The following is an 18,674-nucleotide window of genomic DNA, read 5'->3' as shown; positions in this document are numbered from 1 at the left end:
ACATTGCCACTATAGTCAATCTAGAACTTCAATGATCATCAGATGTGATGGCTAAAATAGCATTCAGGAAGGGACTTATAGCGTAGCACACCCTGGTTGGATAATTGATTGTGGGCAAAGACTTGACCCTAGCAAACTCTTATGCTTTGGTAGAGAAGTACACACTCTGTGATGAAGCCAAGCGAGCCTCAAAAGCACATGAGCAACCTTAAAGAGACTCGAAGGCAAATCAGAAGAAGGTAAACAAAAGCAGGCTAGGAAATAAGTGCATAAACGCTTCCTAAGTCAAAAGAAGCTCAATGCTTAAGGCATCATCAAGTTCTTAGTCTCGATCCACCGAATCCTCCTCGACTTCAAAAACGAACCATGGTTCAAGTTGCTGCCACCTTCCAAGAGAAACACTTCTAAGCTAGATCCCATGAAGTACTGCGTATTCCACCGTGGTCTAGGCCATGCAACAAACAGTTGCTTCAAATAGAATGAGTACCTCGAAAGGCTGGTGAATGAGGGCAAATGTGACAAGTACCTCAACAAGCCACCAAAATAATCCATATGAGACGCGAAAGCTAATGTCAAACCCCTATTAAAGAAATATAAATCAACAACATCGTCGCCAAATCTGAGCACTTGGGGGCCACCAGTAGTTCTAAGAAGAGGAAGATCTAGTAGACGAAATTAGTTTTCTAGGTTCAAGCTTTTAATGCAGTACCAGAACCGATCATTGACTTCACAAAGCATGACTCTAGAGGAGTGGACTTTCCCCACAATGATGCTCTGGTGATCTCTGTCCAACTTGCCCGTACCATGGTTAACAAAATAATGGTTGAAAACAACAACACATTCAACATTCCTCAACACACCATGCACCAGGCAAGTCCTCAAGGAATCGAAGAATAAGTCTTTTGCCTTAGTCGTAGAAGCTGAGGTGCATAAAGACGATTCAACCCAAACCCAATAACAATTACAGCAGGCTAATAAAAAAATCGCATCTAGTTAATTTATCGGAAAACGAGGCAGACTAAAAGCCAAAATGAGACATTAAGTACATCGTTCTTGATCCCACCCAGCCATATAAGATGGCTAAAATTAGATTACATCTGAGCCTGAAGGAGAATGGAGAACTCATTATTTTCCTTAGGGAAAATAGTGACGTATTTGCATGGTCACCCTTTGATTCACCCAACAATGATCCTGAGCTAGTTCACCACAAGCTGCATATCGACCCCACTATCAAACATGTGATCCAAAAGAGAAACATTTCACTCCTGAGCAAGTAACGATCATTGAGGTGAAATATACAAGCTACTGGAAGCCATATTTATCGAGGAGTTGGTGCACTCAACATGGTTGGCTAACGTTATGCTAGTGATGAGGAAAAAAGAAAAATTCGGGAGCAGCCTTAACAAGGCATCCCACAAAAACCTATACATAGTATCTCAAATTGATCTACTGGTGGACTCAACACCCAAAAACCAACTACTTAGCTTTTTAGATGCATGCTCAAACTACAATCAAATTGCAGTGTACGAGCCTGACAAGGATAAGATTGCATTCGTGATTGAGCAAGGCACATTTTGCCAAAAAGTCATGCTTTTTGGCCTTAAGAACACATGAGCAACTTACCAATGATTGGTAAACATGATGTTCAAGAAGCATATCAAAGTAACCATAGAAGTTTATGTCGATGATATCATGGTGAAAGGCAATCAGCGGTCAAACTACATCAGTAACTTGGCTGAGACATTCAACATCCTTCAGGAGTGCAAGATGAAGCTCAACCTCGCCAAATGCACATTGAATCTCCTCAGGTAGATTAGTAGGTTACCTTGTCACCCTAGCGAGGAATCGAATCACATCCTAAGCAGATTCGAGCGATCCTGAATATGAAGTCCCAGCAGCGACTCTCAAATGTTTTCTCTCGTGATCAACCGACCGATGCAAAAGATGACTAGTTCATATACTTGGCGGAATCTGAAGTAGTATTAAGCTCTGCCCTCATACGGGAAACAGTGGGGCCCCGACTACCTGTTTTCTACATTTCAAAAGCTTTCCTCAATCGACACAAAAACTAGATACCTGAAAATCGAAAAGCTAATTTTTGCGCTTATTGTTGCAACTCTAAAACTCAAGGAATAATTTCAGGCACATAGAGTTATCATCATAACGCAATATCAATTAAGATCAGTCCTACAAAATCTAAATGTGCGACGATAAAGGCTAGGCATTAGCAGACTTCATGGCGTGGTTTACTCTATTTCCAACAAATGCAGCAACTTAACCGATGACACACTAAAGGCAGACAAGCATAAGGACACACCAACCTAATTTGCAGGAGAGTTTCTCTAACCGCCAAGGATGGGGAACAGAACTTGTCTCATTATCCTAGACGGTTCAATATCTGACCAACGAAGTAGACCACCAACTCTTCACATGGCAAGAAAACAAGAAAATTGGAGGAGGGGAACAATATCCTTCCACTTTCTCTCTTTCTTTTTTTGTTTGGAAGAAAATTGCTCTCTAGGTTTATTAACTTAAGGTAGAATCAATAAATTCTTTAGGCAGTTGAACTCTATCATCCAAAATATTTTTAGTACAAGTCAGAGCTCAAAATTCAATGGAATCAAAGAACCCATTTTTGGCAAACTTACTTAACTTGGACTTCCACACCTCATGCATCTCCTACGTGCAGCACAACAGGTGTGAGGGCATTGTAGAACAAAAAACAATACATAAAATGACACATGAACTTTTACTCAGAAGTGACGGGAATGTTGCATTAAATTGGTAAACCTGACATTCATTCCACGCGTAGTTCAATCCTTAAGAAGACCTGAGCTGTTGACTACAACTTCTCCAAGCTCTCATGCCCATGGCAAGGAGAAAAGTTAAAGGAATTAAACATAGGATTAATAAACAAATCCTATTTTTATGTTTTCCTAATTGAATTCAATCAAGCAAGTAATCACAATCAAACTAAATCAAGGATTCCACAAGATAATTTCAAGATATTGTTTATTCAATAATATCTTTAAGATGATTCTTTCCTACTCCATCATATGGATGACATACCTCGGCCAACTAGATGACAACACATGGAGCGAGATCTATCTCCTCCATGGCCGCCCCTAGATCTATAAATACCTTATTTCTCCATCAAATTTTGGTAAGCTTTTACTATGTAACAAAGCCCTAAACTCTTTCTTTTCAAAGAAACTGACTTAAGCATCAGAGTTCCATTGGCCAACCCCATCCCACTCCTTGGGCGCATGGCTTTGTTTATTTGTTTTGTAGCTACAAATAAAAAAAGTTTTACTAAAAATAATTAGCATATAAAAAGATTAGTTAAAATAAGGATATTTTAGTGATCACATTGATTTTATTCCGAATTTATGTGAGTTAGTAAATAGTTTATATGGATCAATAGCATTCATCCTCCGATTCTAGACAATTTTAATAATAACTTTAGCAGGAATTTGATTCTAACTCCACTCCGTTCCAATTCCTGCTCAATTCAATTCCTCTCAAACTAATTACAGATTAGTAAATGAGCTAGTGTTTTGCGTTGTCCGCTTTGCAGGTTGTATCTCTTCGACGAGTAGTTGTGCTCACTTCAAGGGGTTGATGTGGCCTGCTGTTTTAGCGACTGGCTTTGCGTGGGCATTGGTTGCTAGCGTGTCATATCTATCATCTTCATGTGAATTTGTACTATTGTCTCTAGTTGTTGTGGTGGCCGTGTGGGGGTTTGCCTTTATTATTTGTTATGTGAAATTAGTTATGTGAATTTGTACTATCATCTTCATGTGAAATTGATCATTAGACAAATTGCACTTATTTGGTACCATATTGTACCGGTTAACTTCTTATTAATGAAAGCTCTTTCTCGCTTTGAGTATAAAAAAATCAAGCATTAAAATAAAATAAAAAAGTAGATATAAAGAGTAGACATACATAACTTATAATAAGAGACGTATTGTACTAGTTAGGTTCTTATTAATGAAATATCTCCATCGCTTTGAGTATAAATTAAAAATAAAAATAAAAATAAAAATGTAGTTATAAAGAGTAGCCATGCATAATTTATATAGAAAGAGGCAAATTAAGTAGCCAGATGCATGAGAGGTAGCTTTCGCAAGTTGAGGAGTGTCACAAAAGCATAGAACACACTAAATAAAAAAGAAAGTGGTGGGGAAGAGCCTGTATATATATATATTCGTATTCCTACAAGTCAAGTTTGAAACCACATCAGCTAAAGAAACCAATTCATTAGTTGCTTGCCCTTTACTTTTCTCTTTCTTCAAGTGGACAAACTTGCATCAACACATTATACCACCCAAATCAGAAAGCAGAGACTAGAGTGCTATCGAAACATCCATCAATTTGGACTCCTTTTTGGTTGGCCTCCATGTCCTAGCGTGACTTATTCCAATCAGCAGATGTTTCCTCCTCTCCTATCAACTCATCCTCTTTGCCCATGTGTGTCGCACGGAGCTATAAACCTAGCCTCCATCAAAAGGTATAATTGTTTTGTATTTCTACATTGAATATATATATAATATATTATGATATAAATGTACACGTACGTACGCATTTATTTGTATGTGTAATTTTTACCAATAGCAATCCACAGAAAGATAAAAGTTATATATGGGCTTTTTTTAATATTTAATAACTCTACTTTGTTTAACATATAGGGCGAAGGACATAGTTACAAACAAATCCCTATAGCAAGTTTGGATAAACAAATTAAAGAGTGTATCTATTATCAAGCTACGTACGACGACGAACTACGACATTTCTGTAGATATATTCCACCTAAATGCCACAGGCTGCAATCAGCAATGACAAAGAATGACATCACTAAACGAAAACAAAAGGGGTGTGATATCTACACATCCCATTTTACTTCTCACACACTTATTTAATTTTCTGCCGTCGGATTGGATGAATTGAAGAAGATCAACGGACATAAATTATCAAAGGGTGTGTAAGAAGTAAAATGGGGTGTGTGGATAGCACACCCCAAACAAAAATGGACTACTAGCTAGCCTAATGTCGCTTATTATATATAAGTAACGTACTCAATATGAAGGAGCTGCCGAAGGATTTTCCAGTAGCCTAACTAGCTAGTAAGTACATGCGAAGTACCTTCTTTTTCTTATGTATAATTCATATTCTCAACAGATGCACGTACGACATAGTGCAAGCTCAAGACAATCTACATGTAAAGTACCCTAGGGTTCGTTTCTTGACCATTTAGATTTCAGTTTTTTACTGAATAGAGGAAAAATGCGCATGAAAAAGAAGAGGGTGTGGTGAATCAATATTTCAGTATAACTCTATCCCATCGTCCGAGCACCACATATGAGATTCTGATTTAGAAATATGTCAAGGGCAAGAATCAATAAGTAGTAAAAGGCAGGTCCGGACTCAGGGAACTGTGGAGCTAATTTGTGACTTATGTTTATTTTGTTGCAATGGCAGAATCAATAATTAGCAAACGTCTCAGGAAGCACATGATCAATTAATGATGCTACTTCACATGCCGTTGTTTCACAATTGACGTAGTGAATTATGTTTGTTTTGTTGACCAAATAAAAAGATAATGATGTTTATTTTAGTCTACAAACAACATTCTTAATAAACCCTAATTATTCAACGATACACACTGCATGCATATGGATTTTCCAGGGCTATACAGGTCAGGTTGAAACCAAACACTCTCTCTCTCTCTCTCTCTCTCATATATATATGCAGGCCAGCTGATATATAATACAATGAATACATGCTTTTTTTAGTCTGTTTCTTTTACCTTAAGTGACGCAACAAAAAAAGGTATAAGAACTCAGAACGTCCACCTTGGTCAGAAACAAGCACTCACTTCCTGTGCTTTTCTTTTTCTTCTCTGAGGAGTCCATTTCCCAAGCATTCTCTCTCTCTCTCTCTCTCTCTCTCTCTCTCTCTAACTATAAATAAATCCAATAGAGCACGCCCAATGATGTAGTCCCTGAGAAAAAAATAATAATTGCTTAAAAGGAAGCTCCATGCTTGACTTCAACTCAAGTAAGAGAAGATCAGTTAGTTAGCTAGGTCAATATATATTCCATATAGCAACCATATATACTTTTATATCTACACATATATTCATTCTTGTTACTATGTCCCAATCTATCACTCATTATTCCGTGGTATTTACATCCCTCACGTCCCCCACCGGGTAAAATTTGAAATGAACAGAGCCGGTCCGTCAAATCTACATCTGCAAGACTTGTTGCTCAACCTGCTGCTGGCTGGCTGGGAAGCTGAGGCGGGAGATTATCCATAACTAAATTTATAAGCACAGTTCTGCTGCATGCATGTTTGAAACTTTTCTAGTACTGCCGGAACCACACTTGTTCAAGAACAGCTTCTGCTGCTCGATCGATCGAGTCATCTTTTTGCAAGGTATGCCAAGTAGAAAATTTCTTTTTGTTATGCATGACATGCAAATTCTAATTATAACCTTATTAGTCACTGCAACATATTTGTATTACTTTTTATATGTATCAGTATTTGCTTGGAGGTTTGCCACCAAAGATCAATTGACCGTTGCATATATATCGTCTTGCATAGCACCAAAGTCACCATCTTCTATACTGTCTAGTAACTGCAACTCTTCCTCAAATGTGTACTACAACCAGAAAGGAAACCACAAATGCGCGCAGTTTTTATTACCTATTCCAAAACCATAGCATTGAGAAGGGAGAGCCATTGGGGATTGTAAGAGTAGTTCGCCAGGAAAGGTTAGTGCGTATGACTACGATACCAATACATATAGTGAAAGATCCAAAAAGATTTCTCTTCAAGACTTTCTTATTCGACCTACCAAATGGAAGAATAAAACAGCTCACTAAAAGGCTTTCAATACAAAGCCTCTCAGTCCCTTTAACCAGTTAGTAATAATATCGTGCTAAACAATTGTTTAGGCCTACTCTTTATATATTATATGATCTGAACCGTTAATTATTTAGGTTCTCATTGATACATCTCCTGTGAAATGTAACTCAAATTGTAAAATCGTTTGCTTATATATTAACGATATATCCTGATTTAATAGTGTACAAAGTATTGACTCATTTAACATATATAGCCTAACAGACTATAAGTACCAAATTAAATCCATCAATCATGCGTGGTCTAACTGATCTATAGCTGCTGACTTGTGCTGCTGAGAGGGCTGTGAAAGATCTTTCAGCGGCCGTGCATATGACGTCCCAAATCACTATGCTTTTTCACCACCTCCCTTCCAAATGGCGGGCATGACAAGTACTAAATCAACACACAGAACTCGCCGGACGGCTAGCTTCTGGTTGTGGTCTTCCTTTTATTTTCTCTTTTAATTGCACAAAATATAAACAGCTCCCAACCGGCCTTGCTAAAATACAATTCGAGAAGCATTTCCAATCAATAAATATCACAAATAATTAAGTCATCTAGTCTGAAACAGTAAAAATTTGCATAACAACCTGTAAATTGGTATCATTCAACTTCAACACATACAGTCATGCTAGCTGCACATATCTATACTCATGATCACAATTAACACATGCTGCAACTTTATGTACAATATATCTGATCGAGTATACAATAATAAAGGAGTTTTACTCACTAAAGTACCCTTTGAATTAGTCACGTGAAATAAGGCAAAATACATTCAACAAATATTGTAGTCCCGTACTACGTATACAGTAGTCTTGACTAAGTTATTTTGTAATTAATCAAATAATTGGTCCACCTAGTTGCCCTAGTATATATTCATCAACACAAAAAGTCACAAATTTAAAGTCGAATAGGTAAAAATAATACCATAATTGTGTTTTCTTATGTACAGCAACTGGATTAATAATACTCAAATATCGATCCCTTTAAAGTACCGTACCTCCTACGATTAATTAGTATTATGTATTGGCTAATAGTTACTGTAATATTCATGTTCTTGATCATTTCCAGAGATCAATTTGGAAAGTAGAGGTTGATATTGAGGCATAGTCCTGTCCAATGTTATTATTATTGTCTCGCCTTCTGGATGCGTCATTGGCAAGCATATTAATGTGTTCAGCCACATGAAATATTTCCTCTGCATGAGAGTAATTTGTTACTTTCTTGGAAGCATCTTGCTGGTCATGGCTGAGCTGTGACGCAACATACTTGTCAAGGGCTCGCCAATCCTTCACTTGATCAACAGCTTCCAGATAATCATTGTTGTTGTCAAGCGCATGTACCGATGGCGATGACGATGATTTGAACATATTTTGCTGGGAGATGTATTGCGCAAATTGCTCCTCTTGTGTGAGTGTGGAAGACTGCATAGCACAATTACCATATGGGGTAGCTGACTGATGAGGAACTTTGGGGCTTTCCAATTGAGGGAGCTGGAGAAAAGAGTCATGATGATGATGTGGCATGTTGTACTGCAAATCAAACTCTTTCTTGCATTGTGAATAGTGTAGCTGCTGCTCATTTTGCGATGCATAAGTGCGGGACATTGATGTCCTTGGAGGGTTATCAAGTTGTGGCAGGAATGAGACTTGATCATAGCAATCTGGTGACACGTAATCTCCCATTCTGCTCACGGCTGCCAACTTTTTCTTGAACACCCTACACACAGCCCATCCTTCTTCCTGCACGGTACAATCATAACAATATTTGATGTTAGAAATTTCACTTTTAAGGTATAGAAACATATTTATTGTGGAGGCGCACAAATTCATCAATCTTGTGTTCGGTCAAAAAAGTACAGCGCATACATGGTATGAGCGGCAACAAACCAATACTTGATTGTCTTGCTTAAATTCTAGATATGCATGGAAAGAATACGCAAAAGCTTGATATATTAATGCCAGTAACCTAGTAGTAATCGATACGCTTAGCTTTGATACCATATTCGATACCAATAAAAACAAAAATTATTCGGTGGAAAGGGTCAATATATATATATATAACTATATTTTCTAAGTTTATATATTAGCTAGGCAATTAGCACAATCGATGTGGAACTAATGCTCAGCATGTAACATGTAATAAGCTCATAGCTTGATACAAAAAAACAAAAATTAAGATATACTTGCCTGAGGAGTTCCATTTTCTCTAGTTTCTAGTCGATATTCATGCATGATCCAATCTGACTTCTGTCCATTAGGAGCACGGCCTTTGTAAAAGACTAAGGTCTTTCTCATCCCAACGAGGAATTTTTCTCCTCTATAAATAGCCTTATCTCTTCCTGTAGCTTTCCAAAACCCGGCTTTCGTTGCCCTATTTGTACGACTTCCAGTAGGGTACTTCTTATCTTTGTGGCTAAAGAAGTACCATTCATTCTGATCACCACTTCCTATCTTGCACAAGTCTGTCCAATTCAACATTATAATAAACATGATCAGAAGATAATCGGATGAGCTTGCTTATTATAACCAAACCATGAATTAATTAGTAAGTACCTTCAAGATCCCACGGCTCAATCTTATAAAGATCAACATCTCTGATGACATCAAAATCAATCAGTTTCGAAGCAATCTTCTTTCTGAGATAATAATCAACAAGTTCTTCATCTGTGGGACGGAATCGAAAGCCTGGGGGTACATGTGATGAAAGCGTATTCATATTCTTCACCTGCGGATAATGATGAAAAACCTGCATTATAATTTCAAATATGAACACATTCAGACCAATAAAAAAACACATGACCAAATAATAAGCAATATGATTAAGGTATATTACAAATTCTTTCTCCTGGTTGTGAGAGGATTATGTGCAAAGGGGAAAGAAGACTGTACTTTTACTGACTTTAAGAATGGGATTAACATATCTAACTTTCTAATGCAGTAAGTTCATATCAATAGAGAAAAATACACACACGCAGAGATAATATTTGATTAATGTTCCCGTGCACGACGAGTAATTTGGATGTTGTTTATAAAAAGAATAATATTACACAAATACATGTAGCGCAAAAATGACGTACCAAATTGTTTAGTTACAGAACAATATTTTAGTATAACTGTGTAAATGCATGAGTGAGGACATATGCAGCTGCAAAAAGTTTTTTTTTTTTTTTCTTTTTTGTTCTTTCAAATAACATATGCACCGTATCATCCAAGAAAAACAAAAAAGCATCACGTAGCGGGCATGAAGGGTAGGAACCTGAGAATCACAACTACTTTCAATATACCTTGTTGATTCTTACAATGGAGTATGCCATGAAGAAGCCTTCTATTATCTATAGATGGTTCCGCAGAAAACAAAGAACGGAGAAAACACTATGTTTCAATGATTAAGAAAATCTTATGTCGATCGAAAGGCTAAAACATATAGCATATATATGTGTATATAAACCTAGAAAATAGACAAAAAAAATTATATATACATCTAAAGCTAGAGAAGAACCCTAGTTGGGCCTAAAATAATTCTGAAAAAAAAAGGAAAATAAAAAAGAAATCTAAAACTTACCAAATTAGAGAAGATCATCCTATAAAATCTCCCCTCCTGACCAGATATTTTTAAAATTCTTTCTAGAACTTATTGAAAAAAATCCACTTTCCAAGAATGTGCCTATGGGAGATTATGGGAAATCAGTTGGCGAATTAATTATAGAGGAGTACGAATTTCATAACCCAAAATATTTCCATTAACAATTGATTTATTATTAATTAATATGTGGTTCTATCTTTTATTTTACCGATTATACAAAATGCATATATGTCCATCAAACTAAAGGTGAGAACTACAGAAAACAGGAGTTTGACATTGGCATGCAAGAAGAATTTAAACAAGATGACCGACGTGTAGCACTTGGACTGGAACTATGTATGTACATTAGTAACATTCGTTCAAGGTATTAGCTTTTTAATCTTGTATAAATGTGTAATTATATACTAACATTAGGGATGTGAAAACTTTTATCCTATGTATAAATCAAATATTGTTTAATATAGAAGAACAGAAAAGAAAAGGGTTTCTTTTGTATCAAGCATGGTGACCACTACTGAGGCATCTTTCACTTTAAGTTTATAACATAAGGATTGATGTTTGTGAGACTGAAAAATATGGCCACAAAATTTGCCAAGAAAAAAAAATGTATGACAAAAAGTTGACTTAAGATTCAAGTACTTAAACTAAGAAGATGGGAACGAAAGGTATAATCATGCTTAAAGTTAAACAAACACAAAATGTTTTGTCTACACCACAAGAAACTATCATTTTTTTTGTTCAATCGGGTCAGCTCATAAAAAGGATTAACTAAAATCAAAAAGAAAAAATAAAAAGGAACACCCAAGCACACACACATATATGAGAGATGTGTATTAATTATGCAGAAAATAGCTCCTTGTGAGAATTGGAAGATACATATTCAAACTATAATCCATGAAACACATATTTGTGGTAATAAAAAACGATAACAAAAAGAAGCCAATGCAAGTTATCAGATAACCAGAAACAAAATGATTATACATGTAGGACTCCTCTTAATGATTTTGTTTTTCATGTAACCATATGGTAATGACATGTTCTGGAGAGTATAGATCCATGTGGTTAAAAGACATGAAAACTCCATCAAGTTGATAAAGAAAGAAATCATTTTGATCACTCGGGTAAACCCAAAATTGAAAGATGGCTCCATGGAAGGTAATTACTAATCAAAGGAGACTAGTGTTTTTCCACATGTGATAATATTTTGCCAAATTATATATCAGCTATATATAAAAAAATGAAGCGCAACACACCACAAAAACTGGAAAAAAACCAGATCGCACCTATTTTGAACTATAGACATATACCATATATATTTTGAACGAACTTAAGTTTGCCCAATATTTGACTAAGCCAAGCTAATATTTCATTTGCTTTAATACCAAAGAATTCAGGATCATTTCAATACATTCACGAGCAGTGACTGCACGATGAATCAAAACCATTACAACAAAGAAAATAAATCAAACCCAAAAGAGAAACAAAAGAAGAAGAAGATGATGGTGAAGAAAAAGGAGGAGGTGAGTGGAAGAGGTAACAACCTTGGTAATCTTGACAACACCCTATGGAAGTTAAAATTGCTGCATACAGATCTGGTTGATGAACCATAAACCTTGTATCCAATCACCAATCAGCAGACACAAAAAAAGAAAAATCCCACTAGCAGACACAAAAAAAGAAGCACAGAAACAAAGGAACGACAGTCAACAAACAAACAAACAAGAAATTAACAAAGCAAATCCCCGGGAATTGAACTTACTAATCTCCCCTCTTCAAACAGTTGTTTGTACTAGTCCCAGAGAGAAAGAGAGAGAGATCAGATCCCGAGGAAGGGAAAATAGGGAAATGAAAGGGAAAGGGAAAGGTGGAGGGTAGCCAGGAATGGAAATTCAGAGAAGTGGAGTTAAATAAGAAGCAAAGCAAAACAAACGAACAAAATATATATTAACAAAACACATGCCCTAATATTATATATCCCTCTCCTCAAATACATTCTCTCTCTCTCTCTCTCTCTCTCTCTCTCTCTCTCTCTCTCTCTCTTCCCTTGTCTTTTCAGAGTGTGTCTGTATGGGATGGGTGGATGGCTTGATTGCTGCAAAAGCTTTGCCCGAAAAAAAGGGGAGGCGCTCAAATGGCTCAAGAAAGTGAACGAAATCAATCAATGAATATTTAGAGAGAGAGAGAGAGAGAGAGAGGGAAGGGAGGTAACCTCCAGAGAGCTTGCCACCCACCAGTGATGGAGACCAGAAGAGAAATTGAAGTTGAACTTCTTTGAGGTTGTCGATCCTATCTATGTGAGAGTGAAAGAAGATTGGACGGTGCGGATTGGATGATGTCTTAACCTTGTACCTTGAAGGGCAAAATAACAAAAGGGTTTAATTAATAGTGTCTTATAGAAATTAATTGACTATTTGTAATACTGTATGATGACGATGATTGATGATATAAATATATATGTGGAGATATTTGTAATTAGTGGAAGGATATTTTTGGTGGTGACCCCTCTTAACCTCTGCATGCCTGAGGACGAGGCTGTGGTGAACATTCTCCCGCCAAAAAGTAACACCCCTTGATATTCACGTCCTGTTTAATCATGATACCAAAGTTTATCGCTTTCTAGATTATTACTATTTGTCTCATAACCCTTATTAAAAAGGTGTGCACTAGTAAAAAAAACACTTTGCGCGACGCAGGTCAGTCGTCGCGCAAAGTAAAAAAACGTCGCGCAAAACCTTGCCCAACTCACCTTGGTCGCGCGCAAACCGTCGCGGCAAGGCAGTGACAGAAGGCTTTGCGCGACGCATGTAACCCGTCGTCGCGCAAAGTGGATTTTGCGCGACGCAGCTACGTCGCGCAAATCCACTTTGCGCGACGCATGTAACCCGTCGTCGCGCAAAGTGGATTTGCGCGACGTAGTCTACGTCGTGCAAAGTCAAGAGACGCTACTTTGCGCGACGTATGAAACGTCGCGCAAATCAACTTTGCGCGACGCATGTAACCCTTCGTTGCGCAAATCTACTTTGAGCGACGTATGCTACGTCGCGCAAAGTAGCGTCGCTTGACTTTGCACGACGTAAACTACGTCGCGCAAAGTGGATTTTTTTTTTTTTTTTTTTTTGAAGAAATGGTCAAAAATATTATTTTCTTTGTAATTACAATTATAAACAATAATTAATGCACCAAAGAAAAATATTTCATTATAATATATATATAGGGTTTATACATTTCCATATAAATATGGAAATGTATTGTTTATGTCCGAATGAAAAAGAAAAAAACTACAAGTAATCTTCTTGGTGAAATGGCTACTAGGTATCAGTAGGGTGAAGTGGCTCGAAAGTCGAAGGTGTAGCAAGATCAGGTACTACTGGTAGTGAGATTTGGAGGCCAGTCATCTGTATGGCTCGTACAAGGTCTCTCACTTGGCCAGCATAAGCCTGCAGCTGCTCGCCCTGGGCCCTTATCTGCTCCCTCATCTGCTCGCCCTGGACCTGAAGCTGACCCTGTAGGGTTGTCACTTGCTCCTTCAATGAATCGACCTCTGCGGTGTTCGATCTGGAAGAAGAGGCACCAGTCTCACGAACTCGTGCTTTCCCCATGCCACGAACAACCTTGCCATGACGACGACCAAGGTTCTGATCTAAGACATCAGTCATGATCTGAAAACCTGCATCCTCGGGTACCGGGACGTCCTCAATCGGGGTCTCAGGGGGAAGCTGCGATGTTGCTTCTTGGATAACAGCAGTGCGCTTTTCCACCATAAGAGCCTGTAATAATAAAGAAAAAACATATATATAAATAATATTTGAACGATTCATGCATACATATAAGAATAATAACAATTACATTTACTTACATGAAGATGCTCACTGTTCGCATCTCCAGGTCGAACGTAAACATCCTCGAACATGTCGATCTCTGGGAACTTAGAACCCTCCTGAAGAAAAAAAAAACATTAAGAAAATTTTATTAATCAATAATAATAAATAAATTGTATAAAATTTCTAAATTAATATACTTTTACCTGACGTCGTGCCTCAAGCCTATACGAAAAGGGCTTCGAACCGGAATGGTGAAGAAGTGTCTTTGACTCCCGAGCTATCTTGCCAGCAACAGATTTCTTCTGTTAAACACACAATATACATGTTAGTGCGACTATTTGAAATAAATTAATAAAAAAACCTTAAAAATAACTAAAACAATAAGAAATTATTATTAAAATATTATGTACATACCACAAATTTTGGGTCCGTAAAATGTTTGCAGAGCCACTCCCAATCCTCTGGCCGGTCCTTCAACTCGCTTGGGCAACCACTTAGGCGAGCAATCTCCAAAGTATCCCATAGCTGAAAATGCGTGTGAAGATAGTTCTTCCAATGTTTGTACCGGGTTGCTAAGGTCTCGTCTAAGTAGGCCTTGACCTCGGGGGATATATCATCAAGATCAAAAATGACCTACGAATATGAAAAACAATAAAATAATAATAAGAAATTTAATAATATTAAGATAATATAATTTGGTTTTTATTATTTGTAAACAAAACTAAAAAAATGATATTGAATTCGAATTTGTTTATTTAGATAAAAAGAATGCAAGAATCGTAAATATAATTTATGAACCCAATGACATTCATGAACAAGCAACTCAAACATGGCATAAAGTACAAGATTATAATAAACAAGATTCAATAAGATTAGCTTATGAATTTGAAAAAGAAACATAAGAGTTAATTTCAAATTTGATGAAATAGATCAAAATGAATTAAATAACTAGATAAAAGAGTTAGATGATTGAATTTCATTACCAAATTCGAAACATACCTAAGTAATCCAGTAAGTCAAAATGAATATACAGAACATCAAGAAGAACAATATTTTTATGAAGAACCAAGTAGTTAAAGGATAAAGATTAATATACTAACAAACAACTTCATTATAAAGGCTAAAAATTAATATACTAACCGACAACTTGTCTCGCACCAAATCCTTCGTCCTATCGGGAATTTCTGCCCACTTCTCCCACTGCATAGGACAATTTTGTTTAATAACAACACCACAGCTACTAACGACGATGCTATGCTGTTGTGCTGTAGCAGCTCCACGATGTACCGGGTCATACTCAATCTTGATCTTAGAGCCAGTCAAACGTACACTCTGTGCTGGCTTCAGCATTCGACTAGGCCCCCTAGTTTTTTTTTTAGCTGGCCAAAAATACTTAAATGGTGAAAACCCTAAGCTTAAATTTGCACAGAAAATTCGACATAACTTCCCCTAATAGTAAAGCATTTCCCAAAACCTTAAAACATTAAAATAACAGTAATTCACAACCCACAACACATTTTCACAATCTAGCAAATTTTCAGCATCATAAAAATAATACTTTTAAAATGAAAAAAAAAAATACAACGTAGTGATCGAGAATTAGAAAAAAACTACCTGGCTGGGAGGCCTCACCCTCAACCCTGGATGCTGAGGAAGTGTGATCATAAGGGTCCGGCTCGCGACGACGCCGGTGAGGCCGCCGTGCACTGAGCGGGTGAACGGACACTGATGACGTCGATGAGACAGGCACCTGGGACGCCGTAGGAGTAGCCTCAATAAAGGGAGTAGGCTCCCCATTCAATGGAGCACTCACGCATGGAGCAGTAGATGCTGATAATGTGGGAGGCGCATTGGTCACACTCCGACGACGAGTGATCAAATGCGACATCTATACACTTTTTAAACCATAAAATTATAACATTAGAAACTAATCAATTAGCAACCAAAGTAATAAGTAGGTTACCAACATTCTTAATTTCAAAAAAAGTACGGACAATGTATATTTAAATTGAGCAAGTAACAAATTATATGCAACAACCTTATGAACAACCTTGTGTAGATGTGTGTGGATCAACAATTAGATACACAAAATAAATGTCACTGGTGTATGGCTGATATTATTCATTTGCAATTTGCCACTATCTGGTGATTCACTTATTGTCAGCTACTGTCCAGAGATATCACTACCATGCACCAACTTTTACTTGTCCTAGAGTTGATACTTCATTTTATTTCAAGGAATAAGGTGATACAAAAAGAGGATGATGAAAAAGAAGAAACAATATCTTCCCCAATATGAAGAATCAGAACGAAAAGCTAAATCACATAAGTTATGACATTAAACAACAGAAAAAGATGAAATTTAAGTCATTTTTCGATACAAGGGATGAAGACTCAAATTCAAGTCTTATTTTCGGTAATCTAGTTATGTAGTTAAGAACTGTGATATCAAGCAAAGTAGGAAACCCATTAATCCATTTAAAAAGAAAAACTTAAATTACTAATATGGTTAAACTAATAAAACTATTATAAAAATTAAAACAGAATAAGAAATGGAAATTCCAAAATGCAGTGGCAAACATTTTGCAATCCATCATCCAACCAACTAATCTTCCAATATTTGCATATAGATACATATATATACACACACATATATATGCTTGGAATATGTATTTAATTATTGCAGAGAAGCAAAACAGAGAAATGAGAAAATTAAAGGGAAAAGGAAAAGCAGAGAAGAGAAAGAGAACTGAGACTAGAAGAGTAAATCACCCATGAGTTCTAACTTCCTATGTATGGTATATTCCAAGGTCCTAACTTGTACATCAAAGAGTAAATTACAAGTCTTCTCTCCCCTCTTAACTTGTACATCCAAGGTCCTAAATATATCTAGTAAAGGCATGTGCTTCACCTAATATCCTCTATAAACAAACAGGGGAAATTACACAAAGGCTTTGACTTTCGGTGAAGGTCAGATTCATTTCAAAAATGCTCAAATTATGCTCTACATACTCAAATCAATTTTGGTAATAACTCATAAAAACTGCCAAACATAAAAAAAAAAACAAAAAACAAAAAACAAAAACAAAAACAAAAACAAAGACAGTTTAACAAATGTTGATGACTTTGAAGAATGGGGCAGAGAGACTTGAGTCTAATGAGCTCAGCAACTGCTTCCATTTGTAGCGTCTTAGCACATTACTTTACATAAAGTGCATGGAGGACTCTTAGATAACAACAGCTTCAAGAATTTATAGTTTACAAGCATTTGTCAAGGTTAATCAATATTTTATGTCCCAATTTTTTGGATTATTGAATACATTTGATTTGATATTATGTTATGTGAGTCCACCTTCGCATCCTAAATCGACAAAATTGCAAAAGCTTCACCGAAAACACCTTCATGTTCATACACAAAATACACATACAAATCAACAAAATTGCAAAAACTTCACACAATCAACTTGAATCACATCACAAAAAAAATCAATTTGACAAAACCCAACATGCAATTTGAACCTAAACCCTAAATAACAAAAACCCATAAAAAATCAGAAACCCTCACCTTGAATTTGGGACTTGATTCGCGTCAGTTTCCAGATTCGCGTCACTGCCCGTCGTTTAGAACGAGAGGGAGAGAGACAACTGACAGAGTAGTGGTGGTGATGGTTGGATTCGTGATTGTGAAGAGGAAAGCTTGTGAATGAGAGGGAGAGAGATATGTACGGGAAAAAGAGGAGAGATGAGCAAGAGGGTTATACAGGAAAGAGGGAAAGAAAGGTGAGGAAGAGGGTGGGAAAGAGGGAAAGAGAGGTGAGCAAGGGAACCATACGGGAAAGAGGGAAAGAGAGGATAGATGAGCAAGAGGTTATATGGGAAAGAGGGAAAGGCCGAAAGAGTGCAAGAGGGAAGAGAGGTCTATTAATTATACGGGAAAGAGTCGAAACTTAGGAAAAATTGAAACAAAGCGCCTTTTTTTCACTGCATTGGAGCGCGAAATTTATCATATCTTGCGCGACGTTGGTATACAATTTGATGTCGCGCAAAGTGCTTTTGCGCGACGACCATGTTAAGGCGTCGCGCAAAGTTTTTTTTTTTTTTCAATTATTATAAAAATTACTGAAAATATGACTTTACTGCTTTCAAATTCAATTTTTTTTTACATAAACCCCAAAATAATATATTTTTCTAATAAAAACCAACAAATTTTTATTTTTACATATATATATCATTCAATTTCTTAAGTGTTATAAGTATTATATAAATAAATTAAAATCTATTTAGTAAATATATATATCATTGAACTTGATCAAAAACGCGTTGTACGAAATCCACTAGTAAATATATATCTAA

The 18,674-nt window shown here is 36.6% G+C and overlaps 2 protein-coding genes and 1 long non-coding RNA gene across 10 annotated transcripts; 1 reads left to right on the top strand and 2 right to left on the bottom strand.

Annotated features, from left to right (window-relative positions):
* The first annotated feature begins 6,125 nt into the window (after nucleotides 1-6,125).
* Nucleotides 6,126-7,101, top strand: LOC139195266 (uncharacterized). The gene is made up of 2 exons (XR_011579983.1): nucleotides 6,126-6,441; nucleotides 6,547-7,101. It is a non-coding gene; the product is annotated as an uncharacterized lncRNA (long non-coding RNA).
* Nucleotides 7,102-7,728: 627 nt separating this feature from the next.
* On the bottom strand, nucleotides 7,729-12,458 carry LOC103418039 (NAC domain-containing protein 7-like). 7 transcript variants are annotated; one of them, XM_070820493.1, is made up of 4 exons: nucleotides 12,042-12,458; nucleotides 9,471-9,642; nucleotides 9,101-9,379; nucleotides 7,729-8,653 (listed from the first exon to the last, which is right to left on the bottom strand). In XM_070820493.1, exons 2-4 carry the CDS (start codon nucleotides 9,631-9,633, stop codon nucleotides 7,977-7,979), a joined length of 1,119 nt encoding a protein of 372 aa, XP_070676594.1. In that variant the 5' UTR covers nucleotides 9,634-9,642; nucleotides 12,042-12,458; the 3' UTR covers nucleotides 7,729-7,976. The 7 variants fall into 7 exon arrangements, with proteins under 7 accessions (XP_070676594.1, XP_070676596.1, XP_028954149.1 ...); XM_070820495.1 differs by having other exon boundaries at nucleotides 7,729-8,657; nucleotides 9,105-9,379; nucleotides 12,260-12,456; XM_029098316.2 differs by having other exon boundaries at nucleotides 7,729-8,657; nucleotides 9,105-9,379; nucleotides 9,471-9,663; nucleotides 12,042-12,441.
* Nucleotides 12,459-13,671: 1,213 nt separating this feature from the next.
* LOC114824923 (uncharacterized) lies at nucleotides 13,672-18,168 on the bottom strand. Of its 2 annotated transcripts, none has more exons than XM_029102638.2 (7): nucleotides 17,887-18,168; nucleotides 15,936-16,216; nucleotides 15,462-15,700; nucleotides 14,736-14,954; nucleotides 14,525-14,623; nucleotides 14,357-14,437; nucleotides 13,672-14,267 (listed from the first exon to the last, which is right to left on the bottom strand). In XM_029102638.2, exons 2-7 carry the CDS (start codon nucleotides 16,207-16,209, stop codon nucleotides 13,809-13,811), a joined length of 1,371 nt encoding a protein of 456 aa, XP_028958471.1. In that variant the 5' UTR covers nucleotides 16,210-16,216; nucleotides 17,887-18,168; the 3' UTR covers nucleotides 13,672-13,808. The 2 variants fall into 2 exon arrangements, with proteins under 2 accessions (XP_028958471.1, XP_028958472.1); XM_029102639.2 differs by having other exon boundaries at nucleotides 15,936-16,209; nucleotides 17,887-18,107.
* Nucleotides 18,169-18,674: the final 506 nt, after the last annotated feature.

Source organism: Malus domestica, chromosome 04, assembly GCF_042453785.1.
Source record: "Malus domestica chromosome 04, GDT2T_hap1".
NCBI lineage: Eukaryota > Viridiplantae > Streptophyta > Magnoliopsida > Rosales > Rosaceae > Malus > Malus domestica.
The sequence above is the reverse complement of the archived record's forward strand: the minus strand, read 5'-3'. Positions and strand labels throughout refer to the sequence as shown.

Excerpts from the sequence above, each read along its gene's own strand:
- LOC103418039 (XM_029098315.2), bottom strand. The coding sequence starts at position 9,714 with ATGTGTTTTTTTATTGGTCTGAATGTGTTCATATTTGAAATTATAATG. Across the intron at positions 9,380-9,470 it reads TGAGCCGTGGGATCTTGAAG|ACTTGTGCAAGATAGGAAGT; the intron begins GTACTTACTAAT and ends TGAATTGGACAG. Across the intron at positions 8,658-9,104 it reads GAGAAAATGGAACTCCTCAG|GAAGAAGGATGGGCTGTGTG; the intron begins GCAAGTATATCT and ends TGTACCGTGCAG.
- LOC114824923 (XM_029102638.2), bottom strand. The coding sequence starts at position 16,209 with ATGTCGCATTTGATCACTCGTCGTCGGAGTGTGACCAATGCGCCTCCC. Across the intron at positions 14,955-15,461 it reads TGGTGCGAGACAAGTTGTCG|GTCATTTTTGATCTTGATGA; the intron begins GTTAGTATATTA and ends TCATATTCGTAG. Across the intron at positions 14,624-14,735 it reads TTACGGACCCAAAATTTGTG|AAGAAATCTGTTGCTGGCAA; the intron begins GTATGTACATAA and ends TGTGTTTAACAG.